We start from the raw sequence: 22943 nt of genomic DNA, 5'->3' as shown, positions 1-22943 counted from the left end.
ACTTTGGTTCTTCGGAAAGTTTATGTTGTAGTTTTATCAAAGTGCAGATGTCTTCCTGATTACTTTTTGAAATTTTGTCTATCATGATGCTTTTCAGGATGTTGTGGAAGACAATCTTAGTGATATTTTACAGGCTAATAAAATAAGTTAATATTCTTGTTATGGTGCTTTAGTTAGATCCACATACGACTAATATTTCACTCCTTTGTGTAAGCTATCATAGGCACACTAGTTTAAATTTGCCCTATTTTTTAACTGCTTTAAAAATCACTGTACAAAGTTCTGTATGTATTGTTTAGATTAATATTGTGTTTATTTTTTAATTTTTATGAACTAGGTATACTACACTAACTGCAGTAGTTGGCACTAATTCATTTAATACAGACAAGGTTGTACCCACTGATGAAAATTCCATAAACTTGGAAAAATGGAGATTTTAAGACCTTTATCTGCATCACCTACCCCAAGAAAAGTAAGACTTCTTGTGTAGTCTAGAAAGTTAGTTATAACTTTGTTTAGAAGTTACTGACAATTTGAAGACTTTTTTACATAGTTTGTTTATCTAATGGCCATTGTGTGTCTTTAGGAATATTATTAACACTTCAGCATGAAGTTTATTTATAAGCGTAGTTTTTTACATAATTTTTATTAGTCTACTTACATAATTTTTTATTTCATACAGGGATGTAATCCTGTTATGGCCACCCAAAGAAGTAAAATGCAAAGTCAGCGGTCACTCATCAATAAACAATTGTGCAAACAAATGCGAATGCGTGCAGGAGCTGAAAATTTATTTAAGTAAGTCAAATTTGTTAATGTCCCTCAGTTTTATAGTGTGCTAAAAACTGTAGCGTACTACTTGATATCTTCAATGAAATGTATGTGGTTAACATTGCTAGAATGATTTTATCTTGGTAAATTATAACCTTGCATTTGCTGTTGTTATTGCTATAACAACTATCAAGCATACTACTGTAGTTTTGTTTTTTTGTACATCAGTTTAAAAAAATGAGCTTATCGTGCTATTTTTTGTTGTCTAATAACTTAATATGGCTATGAGCTGTTTATAATATTTTGCTATTTAACAATGTAAGACCTGCTTTCTTATTCCTAGTGTGTAAGATCTAGTTTACTTCATGTATTGTTTTCTTTAACATGCTGCTTGAATGAGTGTTCTAAAATTCTTGCAAGCTTCCACTAATCTTTGTGATTAATCATTCCATGTGATAACAGCCTCATGACAAAACACACTGACAGAATAATGTTAAGTTAATGTGTTTGAATTTTATTATTTTGTTTGAGCCAAGTTAGTATCATGTTGTTTTTATTGTGCTCTGTAGAACTGTAGTAGGCCTATTGTATCTACAAGTTTTGTGGTAGTAAAGCCTAGATACAATAGCTCAATACATGTCACAAGCTTCACTTCACTTTTTCAGGTTTCAACTTTTAGTTTTGATGCTTCTAAGTTAAACTTTTGCTGAACTTTGAATTTTTAAACATTTTATTATATACCGGTAGGCCTATTAAAAAAAAAAACAGCTGAACCGGACCTCTGTCATTATATATAAATTGAAACAGTCATCTTATTTTTTGTGTTTGTATGTTGAAAATCATGTTGTGTTGGCCAAAGCTCTCATATTTTATGGTAACTAACATTAAAACATATTGTGCTGTTTGTACAAGAAGCGAAGGTTGTAGCTAAGCTTGTTCGACATCATGTTCATGTTGTATTGATATAAAGCAGAGAATGATCTCAAATATTCCAAGTGCTTAATGTCTTACCTGGTTTTAAACCACATGGTAGAGGACAGAATGGCTTGTTGAGGTGGTACTTGAAGAGAGCTGAAAACCGTGGTATTTTCAAGTGCTCTACGGTTTAGATTTTTTGTCTTATTTGCATTTGTAGAAATAATTTCATCCCATAACTTTACTTTAGTAATGTATGTAGCCTACCTCATATCACTTAATGCAAACAAACGTAGCCAAACATGCGTTGCATTGAGCGACTTTCTATGACAAAAATTAATAAGAAAAAAGTTCTTATTATTCTCAGTTGATATTTACTCAACGCGGTGTTTCGTCATCATCGAGTGTTGTTTTTTTAACGTGCAGGTTTTGCGGTTGTGCTTTGAAGTCATTATATTTAAACCTGTGCATTTTCTGTGTTAATGACACTGTTCGCATAACACAACGTTGAATAGGTGGCGGTGATTGCTCGAATGCGCAAAATACCGTTGCGAGTGCGTTTAATCCGGCAGTGCCTGGGGGCAGGTGAAAATCTTTATTTCTAAAAAAATGCAATTTTCAACTACGCGTCATTTTTATCGGATTATCATCAATTGATGTTGAATAACAATGTGTTTTCTCAAGAATTTAATATTCTTTCCACTTATTCGTTTTTTTTAAACACCTGAACGGAATAAGCCGAAAATGATTGCGTAAGTTGATAAGTTGTTCATCATCATCATTTACTTTTAGCCCTGCTTATCAAGTGATTCAAAAAGTATTAACAGAAAACGACGAAGTACTTTAATGCATACTAATGTTTTGCGCAATACGGCAATGCGCATCTGATCATTCTATCATGTATATATTTATTATAGCTTTGAACGGGTTAAAATGTTTAGCAGTGTCCATTTTTATTTTGCGTCGTTGTAACCATTTGAAAGAAATTGCCTTATCGCACCGACTTATTGTCTTCGCTGTAACAACAAGTAAAGTTGCGAGTTTGAATACTGAATAGTTTAAAGTCTCATATTCAAAAGTTCCAGCACAAAGACGCCAAGTGCTGCCTTCTAAAACTTCGCTTTTGTGTGGACGTAGGACAATATCGCATTTTTTGTGCTTTTCTGACGTTCCAACGACTTGGGTTAACGAGGTTTCAACGTATTGATTATTCGTTTCGAGATTGCGTGGTTGAATGCCACCAATGAATACGACCAGACCAATATAAAAATCAAAAGTTTTGAAGCACTTTTAAATATGACATATATAATAATTTATGTTTCTTATTTTATGGACAATGTTTCTCCAATAACCTGTTTGGGAGAAAAAGAAGTACCAGCTGCAATATACGATATCACCCAATTCAATGGGAAAGGTGGTTAAAACACTGTGAGGTAACAAGGTGCAAGTTTAAGTGTGCTTCCTTTTATTGCGGTTTTCCGAAATAGAAGAGTTTTTCAAACCCCTTGAGTTTGACGCTTTGTTGCTGTGCGGTGCCTGATTGTACTTTGCAATAACTTTCATAGCTCCATTTGTCAAATTACTTTAAGACCCTAGCGAGACGTCGCAAACAGCCCCATAAATAAGTTTTCAGCACAACTGACCACTTATAAAAGGTCGTACTGCGACGTTTTGACTGATTTGTTACTTGCGAAAGGACAAACGCTTTGTCGACAAAACGTTTTTGCATTTTTAACTTCTGTTACGAAACTTTTTGCAGAAGGTTATTGCAGTGTTAAACCTGCTATTGCGTAAAAATGCTTTTTAAGAATATTTGAAAGCTACCATAAGATCGTGGTTACATTATTACACACAGCTAGCAGCTGTACTTTACTTTCGCGCAAAAGTAACAACAACATCGTACGAAATGTTTGGATCATTGTATGTGATGGCTTTTCTCATGACAAAAAATTGAATGTACTAATTATTCGTCACTAAAGTGGATCATCTACTCAACATTTTACATGGTCTTCAACTTGTGCTTCATAGAAGAGCAACACAAAACGATGTTAAAATGGCAATTATTAAGCACTGAGGATTGACCTTCAACTTAATTACAAAATCTGTATTTTTAGGAAGTAGTTGATTAACTTAGCGATAAAGACATTTTATGAAATCTGATATCACCCACGCTTACGGCTCATCAAATGTCAGCTTCGAGTGGTTAATTGAGATGGGCTAGCTATATCTGCTGTTGTTTTCATCTATGGCTGTTTCGTAGTACAAATATTTGGTGGTGGTTCAATTTTAAGCTTACACCACATTTAGAAGAAGCTGTGATGTTAAGCTTTTGAAACCATATTGGTATTTGGCAGTAAATTCGAATTTTGTGTCAACTGTAAACATAGGAGACCATGGCTAATTGCTAAACGCCTGAAGCCGTGAGTTATTTTGTTTAGTCAATTGACATGTTTGAGTATGCTTACATTGAATGACAAACAACTTCCTTCAAAAGTTCATTATTCTACAACTTCTAATGAAACGTTTAAAAAGTTTAAACAATAAAATTCGACGGTTTATTTCATTTCAATCATCTTTCGTTTTTTGTGAGATCACGTTCTTGCCCTTTCTCCAAACTTCATATGTTTCTTGAGGAAGTGTTTTCGAACAAAAGAGACACAATTGCATAAAAATGTTAAACTTCTATCTTCAACTGGTATTTATATCTTCAATATGTCAAAATGTTAAAGCTAACAACGTCTAATTTGTATACTGTTTCTCAAGGTGGTGAAATTTGTTGATTCAAGAGGGTGGAGTATTGCATTGCACACATTAGTGTCGTATTAGTAATATGTGCTCGTATATGTAATTACTTTATGACGTGTGACCAACTGCAGGCGACAGTTTATTTGCTCTCAGATCTTCACTTGAGTTATATTTAGACTCAATAGTTTATCACACAATTTTCACCAGCATAATAGTTAAACACTGAAGTTTTCAATACATTTCCCAGTTTGGTTAGCAGTGGTCTTTCCAGACAGCAAATCAGCCGCTTTTTATCAGCCGTCTGCAGACGTTGAATCAATGTAAAAAACGACTGGTTTGCCGTCCGGAGTTTTTCAATTTCATTTTTGTAACCCTGGCATCGTTAAGCAGATTAATGCACGGAGATTTGGTTGCTAACGTTTGTAAGAAATGTTTTCATCGTTGATTTATCATCTGACAAATTAATCCGCTCATCTAGAATTTCATGATGTTATTGCTTGTTGGTGGATTAATTTACATCCAATCAGTAAACCTTGCGTTTTTTCACGTTTGATTCAACATCTACAGACATTACATCAATGTAAAAAGCATTAATTTGCTGGCTGGGTAAAACTTACTTGCTGTGCATCTAGACTCGCATTTGAGCGCGTTAATTCCATCCAGTTTTACAGGAAGTATTATTAACTCTTAAAACAAGGTTATTTAAATCGTTTTAAAATGCTTCTAAATACCAATAACGTTTATCTTTACAGCGCTACTACAAACGCTAAAGTGAAGGAGACCGTGGCGTTGGAGTTAAGCTTCGTCAACAGCAACTTGCAACTGTTGAAGGAAGAGCTCAGCGAAATAAACTCGTCTGTAGAACCATACCAGAGCAAAAAGTAGGTTAAACAGTTTTTGTAACGTTTGCTTTTCTAAACGTTAGACACCCTTCTTTCATTGCTGCATGGCTTCTCAGAGTTTTTCATGCAGCAATAGCTTGGATACAGCACAACACAATTTTTCTAATTTCTATGGAGTGAAACTTCATGAAATGAAATTTAAGTTTAAGTCTACTTGATGGTCAAAAGATACGTTCAGCTACTGTATCTCGAAACAGTATAATTTCATCGCGTAAACAGTAACCTTTCCTTACAACAGATATCACTGGTTCCCAAACAGCAAAATCCGTCAGTTTTTGCATTAATTCAACGTTTCCAGACTTTGAATCTATGCAAAAATGAGGGATTTTGTTCTCCAGTTTGTGACTGTTACGTGTCCTATTCCTCGACGTGGTCATCACTGCAATGTGGTGACACGAAGTTCACCTTAATTAGATGTTTCTGCTATTGAATGTGTGTTGATTTTAATGCCAAATGCGTTGCATCTGATGGTTAGGGATGGTTTTCACATCATTATTCCTGATGAAGCTACTTACTTGCTTTGGCGAAACGTGAATGTGATTGACAGCTTGGTGCACTTTCTCACCGACTGACGTGTTAAATTTCGATAATTTTACTTTTGAAACTGGGAAACTGTAACTTGTAAAATTGAAAACGTTTTTGAAATTTTATCCACTAATTATGTTGCCACCAAATTTATTTCGTTTTTGTTAGTGACGGGAAATAGTTCATATTTATATTCTGAAACGATAAAGTCAATGTTAGTATTGCTCCACTTGGCACTGCAAATCACAGAAGATATCCAAATCCTTCCTAGTGAAGGTTAGATATTTTGAGCTTAAAAGACTTGCTTTTAAACATAGCCCACTGTGCAGTGTGCACGCACGGCCGGTGCACGTCCGGTCGTGGTTAAAGTCAACCTTTAAAATTTTACTTGATGCGACCACAATGGCAAAGCTGTACTTAAAATGACTTTCTGAAAGACAATTTCAGTACAAGTGCCATTGAAGCTGCTTGAAGTGTGGTTGAAAAATCCGTAGATCACCTTTTGTTCTGTTCAGTCAGCACAGATCTAAAACCTATTCGCTCGTAGTTCTTTGGCAAGACGGCATTGCGCATTCTCACTGCAACTGTACTTCTCAAAACCTGCTTGAAATTTTCATATTGCGAGCAATGACTGGGCATTCTCGCCGTAGTTTTGCAAGCATTTCCCGATATTATTGACCCTAAAGAAGTGCATTGACACACTGTACGAAGCATCAACGAAGTGACAATGGTGGCAAGGTAGTTGCCATTTTTCTGGCGAGTGTTGCAATGATGTAAAAAGGCAGCGTGGTAACATAACATTAAAAAACGCTACGCCTAAACTTCTCATCCCTTCATCCACGTTAGACATCTAGATTTGATCCAATCCAGAACTTATGAAACAAGTGATAAAAATAAATAGGGTAACCAGGGTGTTCTAGCAAGGCAATCAGAGTGTTGAATGATTGTTGGCAATGAATTTAGGCGGTTGTGGGTTTTACCGTTATGGCTGCTGTAGTTGTATTAGAACAGCACTGTACCATAATTTCAATTTGAAAATCGTTCACTTTTAGCCTTATGTTCGTGAAATGCTCCAATATTAATTTAGACCTTCTACACTGGCCTCCTTTGTTATAACAAAGGAAAAGTGCATATAAACTGAACAAGTTTATCAAGACATTTTCTTTATTTGTTTTCAGTGGGAAAGCGGTCAGCATACCTATGATACCACTTGGTTTGAAGGATACGACAGAATTGGAGTTCACTGAGTTGTTTGAGGTAAATTAACACAAAGAACTCCTTTTATTTACGAACTATACCCAATTTGTGTCAATTATTTTCCTCGACTGTTCATTCACAGTGTTCAAAAATCACGCCAACCATCCGTACCTGCAATTACTAGATTAACAAACGACGTGTTCCAATTATCGAATGAAATCTTTATCACAAATGACGCATTTAAAGTAATGATTGCCCACAAAACAGCGCTTTGGCCAGTAATGATGCAAGTTTTAATATTATTTGTTTATGTCTCCAGACGTTGAATCAATGTAAAAAGCGACTGATTTTCTGTCTGGGACGTTGCTTACCTCAGGTGGAGTAGCCTACGACTAAAGGGCGTGGCTGGGCTCAATCGACTGTTTTGTCTTTCAGTCTTTTCTATCCGAGCATTATGGAGAAGACCCGAACAATTTTTGCGACGAGCTAGCTGACTTTGCTGACATGAGAACCTCGACCCGCACTCCAGCCAGGACACACGATGGAGTCGCCTTGCTCCTGGAATACTACAATCAGTTATATTTCGTTGAAAATCGCTTCTTTTCTCCACACAAGCCACTTGGAGTGTACTTCCACTGGTAAAGAAGTGTATTAACCCAGACAGGAAAATTCGCCATTGAGGGATTTTGCTGTCTGGGAAGTTTACGTTTTGAGAGTTTAAGTTTTTAACACAGTTACGAAACTTTGACGTTTAATCCATATGTCCTTAATTATTATATAGCAGTGTGTTGGGTGTACAAACGACTTTTTTATGAACTTTGATGATTTTCGTAAACCACTTAATGTGTTTTGCAACATTTTCTCTTCGATAGATTCGAACACAATTGTAGGTAAAAGTTGGTACAGCTTGCTCCAGGGCAACAAAGTTTTCCTTTTTACATCGCTTGAACGTCGCCAGATGTTGAAACGATGTAATGTTACGACTGCGCAGCGGTAAAACGTTGAACTTTTTATAGTTGTAACAGGTGTAAACCCAGACAGCAGGTCAGACGGTCAGTCGTTTTTCACATTGATTAACGTCAGCTGACAGTGGATCTGTTGACCTTGAATTAATCTAAAAAACGACTGATTTGTCGTCTGGAGAAGAGCTGAATTTGATATGGTCGATAAGTCATTGTCCTATATTATAACATAATAACGCGATGCGGTGAAAAATGAGTTTTTGAGCACCCAACATTATGTTGTTTCGGATTGGGACACGATTGGGCCTTTACCGTTTTAGATATCTTCGAGGTTAGCTGAGTGAAACTCTCTAGATTTAAAAAACAATGATTAAATTTATTCATCTAAAAACGACGAGCGTCGTCGTTCAAACCTGGGTCTTTGTAGGCCCTAAGGTCTAACTTTTTACCGCCCCTATATCATTACCCCCAATTTTATAGCGTTCTTTATCTCGTTACCTAATTATACAAATAGCATCCAATTGCCAAGTCGTTTTCGATACTTTAAGTATGCTGGAAGCTGAACGCGTGTCTAAAGTGGAATTTCGATGACATCATTAATCTGCAGTTGATATATATTGCTCACCGTAGAGGAAAAAGCAAACATACCTATTTCCCTTCTAAGTGACACACCCTGGTGTGGCATGTTAGCATAATGACAACTTGCGTGGGCTTAATCTTATGGTTGCTCACTTAGATCATAAAATTCATAAAGGAAATATGCGCATAGTTGGAAAATGAAATGATGTTGCTTGATACAGTTAAACTGTGACTTGAATTTAAGTTTTTGTTCTTATCTTTTATTGATTATATGAATCTTTAGGGCTTTTCCGTTTTTCCTGATTCAACGGCTGCAGACGTTGAATTAATGTCAAAATACACGAACTTGCTGGCTATGTTTCTCTATAGTCTTTTCCCTATCATGCCCATGTGTGTCTTGTTTACAGTAGCGTATGAAATTAATCTTGCGATTATTTGAATCCGTTTTGATGTTTTTTGCTTTGTTTAGGGTACTCGTGTGTGAGTGGCTTCAAAGCACGAGTTCTGTTTTCTTATACATTGAATGCTTTTAAACGTTGCAACAACGCAAATACAGTTATTGTTGTGTATTTCATGTTGCGCATCAAACAATGCATTGCTGAAGGCGAATTTCAACCGTTCTGTTTTTAAAACTGCTTTTTTTACTTTTATTTAACGTCAAACAATGTAAAATTGTTATAGCGTTGTACACTGTTCTCGAACTTATGATGCTCAGCTGACAACAGTGAGGCCGCAAAGATTTCTGTGCTGGAATTAGTATAATCCCTGGCGTTTCTGTTGTACACCATAAACTTGACACACATACGGGATTTTTCTTTGACCTTGACAAGTAGTTTTTTGCATTAAGCCAACGTGAAAAAAAACTAGAAGAAAAAATACGAGACCTTGTCGCATCCAGTGACCTATTAAAATGTCAGGTTTTATTATTTTGTAAACCTGGTGCAATCCAAAACAGAATGAGTCACGTTTCTAATGTTCCCATTGTCAGTGCCCATAACAATGGTACAATCCGATGCTTTGTAGTTGGCTGCTTTTAAAGAATAAGACGAGTTTGAATTAGAGATAAATGTGTTTTACGATTGATTTAACGTCGCTACACTTGATAGCAGATTTTTGGAAATTTTGAATTCATAATTCCATCCAATCAAAATGAACTGTAGGTCTTCGGCTAAGGTTTTTTTTTTTATTTCATTAATTACCGGTAACTGTGAACGAAGCCGGTGAAGTTATTGTTTACAACAGGTTATGTACGGTAACTAAACTTCTGAATTTTTTTTTGTTTGGCCAAATATTTCGTTTTTTTTTCACTTGTACGGTACAAAAACAGTACATAATTTCGTTCAACTTCACCCTATGGTGTTCCTCTGCTATTTTAGTACCACCAATATATTTTACATTTTATCTAACCACTGTTAACAATTTTCACTTGTTGAAAGCCGATATGGACAATGAGTTTATATATTTTCATAACTTTGTTCTCATATTCATATTTCTTAGAACTGCGGGTCACGCGTGAAAATAGTGACCGTGCTAAGATACGATTTTCCAATCACTTGATTTCTTATCCACAGGTACGATTCCATCACCGGTGTTCCTTCAGTCCAACGATCTGTGTCCTTGGAGAAGGCCAGCATCCTCTTCAACATCGGAGCTTTGTATTCACAGATTGGAACAAGAGCCGACCGCACCAAAAGGAAGGGGGTCGACAAAGCCATCGACGCTTACCAACGTTCTGCCGGTTAGCGTGGGGAAACCCTGTTTTTTACATTTTTTCAAAGCAAATTTTATAAAAGTGTTTACCTCGGCTCGGTATTTTTTTTACTCTGTTCGGTTGAAAGATTTCCCAGCTTGCAAACGTTGCTCATTTTACATCATTTTAACGTCATCAGAGGTTGAAACGGTGTAAAGAGACAACTTTCGCCAGCTTGGTAGACGATTTTTTCAGAAAACAAATCATTTTTCTCCAGGTGTGTACAATTACCTGAGGACCAATTTCAGTAACGCGCCTACTCCAGACCTGAGTCACTCGTTTTTGAGTGCACTTACCTTCCTCATGCTAGCGCAGGCTCAGGAATGCTGCATGGAAAGGAGTATTCTCGGTGGTTTTGAGATCCAACTTGGAAAATGCGCTTCCATTGCCCAGGAAGCCATGCAGGTGATTCACAACGTTTACAACCTATTGTTGAAATTGATATTTATTGTTTTTTGTAGAAATTTGTCGCTTATTAAGCTAATTCTGAACCACGTGATTGAGGCGGGTGTATTTATTTTAAGCTATGTGTATTGTGTATGCTGCTTATTTTACATTAACAGACTTTTTATTGGTGAAATATCAAATGATTTGTTTATAGTTTTCCATTGTCACTCACATGGCGTAATATTAATAAGTTTCCAGATTTAACTTCGGAAACTTTTTTTCAATTTGAACTTTCACCGTTTATCAATTTCTTCAAGCTAAAAGCCCGAATTTTTGTTTTTTAGTTTTTTTAAACTTTCCAACTCCAGATAATCAACATGGTTCTCTTCGTCGGCGTTATTTTTTCAAATTCATCACCAGTACGTGAGACTAACAAGATCAAACTAAGGCTCATAAAAGACTTTCTCATGTTGGGAATAAGCGTTTTCTCAACGAATTGTTTGCTCAGCATTCGATTTTTGATTGACCTAGTGCTGACTTATCATATGTAAATATGACGTCTTGCGTTTCATAATAAACCATTTCCGCTTGCCTGGTCTGAATATGTTTAGCGATACTTTGGAAAACCTTTTTTATTGCAACTATAAGTTGACCGTCAAAGTGACCGTGACCGTCAAAGCCATTCCCGAGGTGGTTTATCCTTGTGGGCATACCGGCATATATTGTATTTCAAAAGATAATAATTTATTCTGCTATAGCAATTCTATTTGCTCTAACCCACGTCGAGACACCACTGACGTGCGATGCCCTTCATACACTGAATTGCCGTTCAAAATCGTCACTGATCTATTATTGTGCGCCAAATCGCTCTTCTCTGTCAAGGCCAATCTTTTGATCCTTGTTTTCGATTGATCGACTGTAGGAAATCAATGTTTTTGATTTTCTTATGTGATATTATTTTACATTTGTTATGGTTCTTTTTTCGTCAATGCCTTTCAAAACCATCAGTATTTTGGTGTTATTTTTATAAGTTTATTTCCATGCTGATTTATTGGCTGAGCTGACACCTAGTTACACACATCAATATATGAAGGCCAAAAACCACAAGGTTTCTACAAGAATTTTTAAAATCAATTAAAAATAGAAAGACTGAGCGCTCACTAGCACAGCGAGCATGTTGCGTTTTATTGATCGTACATGATGTAATCGTAATTGGTTATACGATGTAATCGTAATTGGTTGCAATGTCATTGTGATCATCTGTCCTTGATCGGTGTAGCTTTCGCACAGGTCTTACCACTTCCTATCAACAATATTTTTCAACTTGCAAGCCACGCAAACAAACTAATCATGAAGAATGATTTAGTTGGCCACATGGACAAGGCATGAGTTCATCATGCTCTTATGTTACGCTTCGGTGGTTGGATGTCACGGCTAATCGGCTTAATTAAGAATTGAAATCGTCTACTATCTACTACAGTATATGAGTTGCAAAAGCAGGTCGCTTTTTACTGGAAAGTCGCATTTTTCAGTGTCCACTTTTAGTGGAGAATGTAAGAAGAATCCATTTGTAATCTAAATACTTCAAATAATTACAAAAACCCCTAATCCCTCATGAAACACATTTTTAACTGATTGTGTTCTTTCTCATAGGTGGCTGACAAGTACAGCCTCGCAGACAAAGCCTTCGCTATCGATCCAGTGAAAAGTTACGTGCCCTATTCATGGATCAATATGGTCCAAGTGAAGACACATCATTATCGGGCTCTGGGTCATTACTATGCCTCTTTAGGACTTTTAGAACAACACGGTATGATATGGTGCTTTTTTTGTAAAAGTTTATGTAGTGACACGTTTTTTACGATTTTGTTTACTGAACGTGATGCTTTGCATGCGAACTTTTGCGTACAATATTTGTTTTTGCCTTCCATTGGAAAGCGTAAATTTATTTGGCTAAGTAAACAAATTTTGAAGACGGTTTTGCACAATCAATTTTTAAATTCCGTCTAGATTAACATTAAAAGCGATCATCGCGTAATGTTTCATCACAAATCGAACCGCTGCGATTTTTTCTCTATCATTATTATGAGTCACTGATTTGACGCATGAGTCACTGATTTGACGCATTGCGTAACCAGCAAACGACGTAAATACTTGAAACGCGTCATTCAGTGACTGAAATGCCTTTTGAGAAAAGCGAAATTTTTTCTGCATTTCAAATCGCCGATTCCAATCATTCTTTGCGTTGCTTTACAATCATTTGACGTTGAAACACCACAAAAACCAATGAACCTTGAACAGAAATTCCATTATGTTATTGAACGTTTGAAAACCAATTAGTCTGCACTCTGCAATAAATAATTTACACTTTTCTTATCTATTGTTTATATTTTTGGCAACAAGAGAAAGTCTTTGCACTCCCTGCCATATAAACCACTAACTTCAACGTTACCATATGTTGAAAAGATGTGATGAGAGCATGTTTTGTTTACTCTGACCCACGTTAACACATCCCCTAATTTCGTTCGGAACTATTAATTTAGTGCCCGGAACTTTTGCGCCTCTTAAGTTTATTGCATTTAAAGTCATAAAAATTGTCAACAGAACTCCGAAAGTGATGCAGATAAAAAACAAGCATCTCGGTTGCAGCGCGAGCTGTCGCTTTCCGGTGATTCAACGATGCGCGTTGAACATTAATGAACCGAATGATAACGCAACGTTTTGTGTTGCAATAAGTTACAACGTATTTTCTCCGCACAGAGGCGGCAGAGCCTGTTGAAATTGCAAAATTGCTCTCCACTTTGTATATTAACGTCAACGGTGATGACGTCCCAAAGCCTGATGACGCAGCAAGAAGGAAAGGTGACCGTCGAAGACTAGGTAAATAAATCTTGTTTTTTTTTCACTACAACGAGCATGTCGTTTTTTCTAATCGTATCCCAGACAGCAACTAAACCTTTTTTTTACATTGATTCAACGTCTGGAGACGCTGAATCGATGTAAAAAAACGGTTCAGTTTCTGTCTGGGATCGTTGGAGCTTCCACACTAGTCGTAAGACTTCAATTCAAAATTGTGCTTGAAAGCAGGGTTGTGAAGTCGGGCGAAAAATATACTACTCCGACTCCACAGTTTATCACTGGCCTACTTCTGACACGCCAAAACTCATTCGACTCCACAGCTCTGCTTGAAAGCCAAAATAAAGCCAGAATAGCGGTAGACACCATGTTTCTCAAGTTCGGCTGGCCTCGTCAGTTCAGTCACAAATATCTTCACCATGACTTATATCATCAGTTGGTTACGTCCTTTCGATTGTTGTTGGAGAACACCCAACTAATTGTAGTTGGGGGTATAAAGTAGAAAGAAGAAAAGCTTCTTATATTTACCGCTGATAAATCAGCAGGGAAATTCGTCTTTTGAAGTGGCACTTTGAGGTCCTTTCTTGGAGAGAATGTCGACATTCGAATATTTCTAAAATTCGGCTGTTTTCACAGTCAATAGCTCTGAAAAATACTTTGCCATGAGTTTTTAAACTTGCTGATAATTGGTACCTATTATTTTTGTTGCATGTTACTACGACTCTTAACTGGCAAATGTTGCAGGAAAATCTCACCTTCGCCAGGCTGTGTTTTGCCATGAACGTTCTCTCCAAACTCACAGCTTGTGCAAGATGGCCAGAAGTGTCGATATCTTGAAGGTACAGGCTGCTTTGGTGATTTAATTCAATATTTGACCATAGTAGTACATATCATGTATATGTGATGCGTCATGGGTGCATATATGTAATATATATTACACAATAGTACATCAACTTTGTACATAGTACGTGAGAGCGCGGATATATTTAGATCATGTTACATCAGGTTTAAGAAGTTTTAACTGAAACCAAACAAGACCGAGTTGCTTTTCAATTCCATGTAAAGAAGCAAAAAAGAAACTATTTTAGGTGTATCAAGTCATAACAAGTTTCCAACCGTGCAAATGCATTTTGAGCGTAATCTAAATCACTTGACCCAGGGGCCAAGCTTGACCATCACATCATTACATGGGCAATGAAAAGTTATCGTCTGGAAAACTAAATCCACGTATGGTGACGCTGAATCAATATAAAAAACGCTAATTTTCTGACCGGATCATTCATCCCTATCTTGCAGGAATACTTACAGCACGCACACCAAAGGTCTGTAGCCAAGTTTGCCGAAGTCGACACGGAAGAAGACTTTTTCGAACTTGTCGACGCGCCCAATATACAACGTGAGTATATCATGCTTAATCATTTTCTACCTTTCAACCACTTAATATTATTTCATTATTTGTTTGATTATTATTACTGTAATGGTCCTTCACATACAGTTGTTTCATGCCCATGCGGCCATGGAATTTTTGGATTGATTTCAAGTGGCACTTGACGATTGTTTTTAAAATAGCAGTAAAAGATCAAGTTCACCGTTTTTCCATGTTTGTTTAGCATCTCAGGATAATGAATGTACGTTAGTTTTTAAAGGTTTAATGGCTTGTGCTTGAACAGTTGTTAAAGCTCGAGTTTAAATCCTATTGTGTCCGTTCTGGTCATAACCATATACAAAGGTAGTGTTTTGGTTATAAGTATTATCTTTGTCTTATGTCATACAATATATCAACATATTTCAACAGTTTGTGAACGTGAAAGTTTGAAGTTAGGTTTATTTTCGGAAATCTTTTCATGTGAACTTGTTTTGACTTGCCTATAGTAACAACTCTGTGTCTCTTTATTCAAGTAGCCAAGGTATACACTTGTTTCATTCATAAAGCAATGCTACGAAATTGCGCGGTTCAAAATCTTGTGATTAAACTTTCCTTTTTGTGAAGTGTCGATTCAGTTTTAAAACGGCCAGTGTGATGTATTTTGGTGTGATATATCTGTGTTGTTTCATACAAAGAGCTACCAAGTAAAATTCTAGTTTCAAAGCCACAGTATTTAACTGTTTTCAGGAAATAGCTTTTGATTTTGAAAGCACCCATAAACATTTTATTTTAAAAGATTTAATTTCAATTTCCACATGTAAACATGCAAAATATTATGACATTTTTATCTTAGTCACTTTTCCTGGATTCACTAACTGGCATACAGGCGCTACTAACGTTTCAGTGGTAAAAGATTATGGCTTGCTTCGTTTTTGTAGGTTTGCTTTGTATTGTAATGTTGTTTGAAAACAACAAATGCAGGTGCTTGAATAAATCTTGCACCCGAAATGAAGCGTATGATCAAGTATCATTACACTCCAATTGCGAGGCTCCGCTCTTAAGTTTTATCATTTAAATCTCCCCTTTTGCAACACAAAAGTTCAAGTTTATTTTTTTCTTATTTAATTGTGTGGTTCACAAAGTCATGTCAGGTTTTTGTCTTGCTAAACAAACAAAACTTGTGGAATTGTCAAAGTATCAGCGCCTAATAGCTTGTTTCTTCATTCTCCTGCTTGCTTTTTCAATGGAAAGCAATCACCCGTTTCTGATCTCGTTTGTAACATTGCTTATGTTCAGCTCAAAAGATGACACCTTCAAAATACATTATGTTTTTTCTTTGGCTCTTGAAACGTGTAGGCTTTGACATTAAGTTTTCACTTGTGAACGTCGAAAACAAATAGTTATTTTATGAAGTTGTATCTACTTTTGGCGATGCAAAATGAACATGAAGCCCGAAGCAGTGCTTTGATGTGTGGGAAAAATACCGTGTGACGACTGTTTGCATTATCACTTACGAGTTGGACTAAACAGCAATGCCACTTATCGGTATCAGATGCGTATGTTTCTGTGTAGTAACGTCTAAAAACTCAATAATAACGTAAAACTGGGCCAGTAATCGCTTAGCAACGCACAGAAATTTGACCAGTTATTTCCAGACTCTCGCGTTATTTGAAAAACAATGACTCTATTGACTATGCAGCCAGCACAGCGCGTATTTTGGTAATTGCTTGTATTTTCAGCGTTGAATGTGCCCAAAATAGACGTGTTTACGACTTGTTTTGTTAGTGATAAACACCATGTCTCATTAGCGGCTTTCAAGAAGGTATCAGTGCTTATCATTAACTCACTTCTTGAAGCTCTTCTGACTTAGGATTGAAACAGAAGTTACAAACACAATTTGTGAAAGTTAAAGAGAAGGGCATGTTCCTATATAATATTCAAAAGATTTAAAATTGTGTAGAGAAGATCCTTCCTGGTGTAACGTGGATTGTTTATTCTGCGGTTTTCACTCCATCTTACCACAATGTTTGAACGAACTGTGAATTCTTCTTTTCACATAAAAGATAATTTTATGACCATCTGAGCACACCGAAATGCAGTTTAGTGTTTTCTTGTCCAATTGTGACCAGAAAGTTGATGCTACGCTGATGTTAAGAAACGCTGCATAACGTGAACGTAACGTATCACCATAAGAAAACACACTAACCTAGTCGGAAATTCCTGAATGAGCAACTAAGATACACACGATTTCTACCATTTCAGCACATGGCCTTTTTCAGTAGCGGGTAGTGTTTTTGAATCGATCAGGACAGTGCAATTGTGCGATTACTTACATCTACTTCAATTATCGCACAGTTTCCAGGTAATCAGTTGACATGTGCACTTTGGTCTTCTTATTACGACTCCACGAGAATTCAAAATTGCTTTTCAACTCAACTTTTTACATGCAGTCTCGGGACATTTTTTCAACGTATTTTAAACGTTGTGTATAGCGAATATATAGCCCTGTTTTCTGTTGGAATTAGCTTCATGCTCTGTCTTTCCGCGTTGTCTTTGGGCAACTTTTGGTCTAATTAGTACCGTCTGGTGGGATGGCGCAGCGGATAAGGCGCTCGCTTTCCAATCACGCAATCCTGGTTCGACTCCCGGCTTATGCTGGTTGTTGACAAACACCGCTCACCTCTACCCAGGGTGTAATAAATTGGGTGGGCGTAATTGCTGAAGTAAAGGCGGCCGAGAGAAAGGAACCGGCCACCCTACTCTCGTTAGTGCCGATGGCTTAGTATAATGAGAACCTTATCTTCTCATCCCCCGATGCTTGGATTCAAGTATGGGACTCACCTTTACCTTTAGTACCGTCTATTTATGGCACATTGTCTTCAGTGGGATTATTATACAAATGCAGATTAGATTTAAATCTAATCGAATACAAGACGTCGAACTTTTTCTCTTCATCGGTTCAGTTGGATTCCACTCATGGTCACTCCATAGATTCTTCCTCTCCACAGCGTTCGATCCCACGCAATCTCCTTCAACTCATCCATTTCCATCCCACTGGCATCCATTACTGTGTCATCATAGAATATTTTGGCAGAATTCTGAAATAGCTTGCCTGATCTTTTCTCATCTCAGAGCCTTTGAGCTAGCTTATGTAGCACACATTGTTATCACCTCTGACTAAACCTCCTTGAGGAAAACGATTGATCATCTTAGGGAGAATAGCCTTTGAACAAAAGTCTTTCATACTGGAAAATTTCTCATACTGAGAAAAGATGTTGTTACACAAAAACAACGTTAAATAAACGTTGAAATGCTCATGCGTCTGTGTGTGGACCACGCTGATCTCATCAAATTGTTGCAATCGAGCGAACTGCTCCAAACTAAGCAGTAAGCAAAAAGCATGCTTTATTGCTGTCATAGTATCACACTGCCAAGATTTATTTGTCACTTGAAATGTCAGAGCGTTGCAGAAAAGGACGTGCTGGTTTGCTCTACAGCGGTAATTTGTATTGTTCGTACCATTGTTTTCATTGTTGGTTGGATCACTTTACAAATCTGCTTGGATAGAAGGTTGAGTTCTTGATCAAAATGCTTTGTTCACTATTCCACTCTTACTGTTCTCAGACTTCCAAGCTCTACATGCTGCAACGGGAGTTGTTTGTTTGAAAACATTTAATCGCATCCTTTAATTGTTTATTCGAATAGTCGCGAATATCGGTTAAACGTATGAAAAAGTTTGGCAAATTGACCGGTTTCGTCTGTGTCACATAATGGATCCGTTTTGATCTATCTACATTTTGCTTCTACACTGTGGATGGTACTTATAGTGTTTAATTTTTATTTATTTTTGCATTATCACCGATATTGTTGGGATGATCAAACTATTCACACCTACATAAGGAGCTTTATATTATGTCGGCTATATAGCCTAGTAGTGAAGGGCCTGGTACTACGCCGGCTCGACACCGCTCAAAAGAATGCGACTGTATCTTTCCAAGACACTTAACGACATGCCTGGAGGTGGACACAAAGATTGACTTTTCCGTCTACTTAATCCAACTTTTTAACCACTGAGTGTGAACCTGGATGCAAAAAAGTTTTTGCTGTCAACCACGCACGACGGAGATTCGTCAGTTAGTGAAGCAAACTTGTCGTTTATGCAAAATTCATGTTTATGCATTACAGCTTACACCGCCAACGAATCTGAGGCTATCCCGCCTGCTTTTGGTTGCGTATCATCAACTGACATTTTCAAGCGATTGGTAAGTTGCTCGCTATAACTACCGTACTAAAATGTTGACTGCTTTGTGCTACTCTATGCAATTGGAAAAGCGTGTTTTGTTTCTTGGCCTGACTGCGTAAACGACACAGCAAGCCTATTGTTGGAATTGCGCACTGATTACTCGTTTTCGTATCTTTAGCGATTCTGTGTTTGATTTTAATTTCATTTTTTTAATTGCTGTTTTTTTATTGTGAAGTTTTGAAATTTTATACCTTTCGTAAGGAGTATGCTCCCATAATTGCTCGCAGTTGGGAAGCTATCCCAAACTGTCGCAATCTGCAAAAAGGAACATCGGAAAACTGCCTGTGACTTACAAGTTTGTTTGTTTATCTTTATCCTGCATTGCGGGAAAGCGGACTTGAGCGCTATGCATCGGTGTACGCCTTCCGACATTCACCTGACCCACGCTGCAGCCGACGGCAATGTCTGTTTCCGGTTGTCTACTCTACTTATTACTTAAATTTGGTACTGCCCATTGCTCGAAATCGACCACTGGGTAGAGGCAATTATCGTAAAGTTTCTTGTGCCCACCATGGTCCCACGCAGCAAACTAGCCCCTTTTACATTGATGCAACGTCTGAAGACGTTGATTGAGTGTGAAAAGGAGCTAATGTGCTGACTGGGGTAGCTACAACATTATCATTTATTGTAATCCGTTTCCTTGGAACGCAATAATTATTCTTCATTTTTTGTAAACATCTGTTGTTTGACAATCTACTTCTCATTCAGGGTCCTCTCACCGTATTCTCTTCTCATTATCATCTCGGCTCTCCTCGGAGCGTGACGTTGGCCAATCAGGAAGCGATATGCGGGTTTACTCTTCACGGGAATTCCCCTGTCACAGTGACCAATCTTGACGAGAAAGCAAAAGTGAGTGAAGACTGAAGAATACCGGATGTTATTTTGAGCAGTTTTCTGCTATACCAATCTGCTACACAAAATTCTAGTAGCTGTTGGTGGATTAAAATGTGTAAATACTCAGATGCTTGTATTGAAAGATTGATGAATTCTGAACTTGCAAGTTTTTTTTTTAATTTTTAAAAAACTTGTTAACACATCAAAGACAATAGATGACTCTCTAACAACCTCCTGGACTTTAAACGATATTTTGAATAGCCTCTCAGCCTACAGCACTTGAATTTGGTATTAAAATTTTGACGTAAACCCCCCCAAAAAAATGAGGCAGAAAGCACTGAAACAAATTTTCTTTCTTCAACATCAGCAACTGGGCATGCGCACTGATGACATCGTAGTGGCAATTGACGGAATCGACGTGAAGTGGAGCACACACTGCCAGATTGCCGATCTCATAGCCGAGCGGAGAGGAACCCCCATCAATATGACCCTTATTACTGTGTTGGGAAGCATGTGCAATAACTCGGTATGTGAACAGTAGTTTATTTATTTTTTTAAATTTTGGTACCGAAATTTTATTTTTCTATTTTTTATTTGTTTTCATATTTATTTTTTTCATTTTCCTATTTTAATTTTTTTAAATCAAATGAGTTACCAAAAGTTACAGAAACTAACCGATACGGCCGCCTATTCTACGACGGTTGGTGAGCCAGGCGGGGAGTCGAACCTCGGACGTTCGAATGAGTATTTAGACCCGGCGGCCAAATACCACAGATATAAATAACACACCAAACAACAAGTTCTTTAAAAAACGATTCTAGTCAACTACCGTACTGGCCAACACTCTCCGCCGTTAAGTATTTCTCCAAGAATCGAGTAATCTTTATTGATAACAGTTCGAAGGTCCAGTTTACATCAGGCCAGTAACATGTTGGTAATCAAGACAAACAGCTATATTAAAGTTTCTTGCGTGAATCAGAATGCAGTTAACATCTATTGCTGTATTTCATCGATGTAATCATAAGTGATTATGTAAATGAAATGTCGTCATATGTAATAACAACGCAAATGATACTGATCTTGTACTTGTGGCAGACATCCACCACCATGATCAACGATTTCTCTGGAGGATCGGGAAATAACAACAACAACAATAATGGGAAGATTTACTCTGGCGATCATGTTGCCAGGAGGGTCCATAACCGGGAGAAGAATAGGGACATAAAGAAGCGTCATTCGTTTGGGCTCTTCCAGGGCCTCAAATTGCGCCAAAAGCAAAATCGCTTCTCTACCATTTCAGAAAACACGCCAAGCCATATCGACCCGCTGCATGTTCAACGGGCCGTTTCCCTGCACCGCAGTGCGACCACGGCCCAGGCCCTCACACGGCCCGGCCCAGGAAGCACGGTCTTACGACAGAAGAAGGACTTGTCTCCAGAATATCGATCAAATTGTTAGTTTTTACTTGTTTGTGGAGTTACGAATCATTGACCAGTGTGTCGAGAAAAAAATATTGTTGCGTTCCACAAAATATTGTTGTGTTGCGTTATATTACGATAATGTCACGCAAAAATAGCCACTTTTCTTTCATCGTAGACGGTCTGTTGTCTGTGAAGACAGATCCATTTTAAAGATGAAATCATTCCTGTTAAGGATTGTTTTATGAATTAACATAGAAAACACTAATTTTGCTATATAGAGTTATTTGCATGCAATCCTAATTGTCGTACTACCACTGGAATTGTTTTTATATCAAACTTGCAAAAGGACTTCCATCTGGAGTGGTTTAAGGCTCTCAAGGTAATGACTAAACTCCCCAGACAGCAAATCAGTCATTTTTTACATTGATTGAACGTCTGTAGTCTGCGTATTCTACGTCTACAGACGTTGAATCAATGTAAAAAGCGAGTGATTTGTTGTCTGGGTTGTTTTTGTGGTGTTTTTATTTTCTATTACATTTAACTTCGTACTGTCTAGAAACGATGTAAAAACTGCGTAACTATTTCATTGCCAATTATTATTTTATGATGTAAATACGCGCTACCGTTTTGCCGCAATACGACATCGATTCAAATGTACTATATTTGCCGTTTATTACTGTGATGCGTATTACTCCATTGACTGTTGTCCTCTGGGGGGAAAAGTTGGTGTGAAGTTTTCATGAACCTTTGAATTCCGCTATGAACCATTTGCACCGACTACCTGCTAGGGCTTTTTGGAACTAAATTTTGTACTGTTTTTGTTTCAAACAACTTCAGTCTTTATTAACTACAACGGAGATTGATTGCGCTGCCGTTAATTGAGACACCATTGTCTTTTCGCTTTTGTTCAGTCAAAATAGTGGTTATACAAGGCAAGTCTTTTTCCTTACCATTAGCTGTTGCCTGCTGTCATATCAATTTTAATCTAACTTGTTCTACTTCTGTCCTGTAACGATGGCGACTAACAAATACTCCCATGCATTCTCAAGCCGGTTTCGAAGGTGTTGCAAGAATAATTCCCCAGCAACAGCACTAACAATTGGAAAACTTCACTCTTTAAATCTCGGCACGGGCACTGCGCCAAGAGCCTCTACAAGTATGCGAAACTACCAAGTATAACTTATCAAAGACTTTGTTAGTCCGAGGATAAAGATTTAAAAACTAAAACCACTTTTAAGTTGGTCATGCTGATGTTTTTTTGTGAAGCTGCCAACATTTTTTTCTAAGGTAATTAAAGAGCGACTTGATATTAAACCTTGCTATTCATTGTGTTCATGCGTATGTCGAAGTACCGTACTAGAATCTATGTGCTGCGTACAGATTGCATTGTGAACAATTCTGCCAAATACAGTATTATGTCCTTTCAACGA

At 37.3% G+C, this 22943-nt stretch overlaps 1 protein-coding gene across 1 annotated transcript; it reads left to right on the top strand.

Annotated features, from left to right (window-relative positions):
• Nucleotides 1-339: 339 nt before the first annotated feature.
• On the top strand, nt 340-22940 carry LOC145771565 (rhophilin-2-like). The gene is made up of 15 exons (XM_082583269.1): nt 340-472; nt 683-798; nt 5184-5312; nt 7037-7115; nt 7491-7693; nt 10168-10334; nt 10564-10751; nt 12387-12543; nt 13494-13613; nt 14334-14428; nt 14886-14985; nt 19141-19217; nt 19967-20107; nt 20460-20618; nt 21188-22940. The coding sequence occupies exons 1-15, from the start codon at nt 428-430 to the stop codon at nt 21548-21550; spliced, it is 2139 nt and encodes a 712-aa protein (XP_082439395.1). The 5' UTR covers nt 340-427; the 3' UTR covers nt 21551-22940.
• The last annotated feature ends 3 nt before the right edge of the window (nt 22941-22943 follow it).

Source organism: Aplidium turbinatum, chromosome 6 (genome assembly GCF_918807975.1).
Source record: "Aplidium turbinatum chromosome 6, kaAplTurb1.1, whole genome shotgun sequence".
Classification (NCBI taxonomy): domain Eukaryota; kingdom Metazoa; phylum Chordata; class Ascidiacea; order Aplousobranchia; family Polyclinidae; genus Aplidium; species Aplidium turbinatum.
Note: the sequence above shows the minus strand (reverse complement) of the source record. Positions and strands in the feature narration are given on the sequence as shown.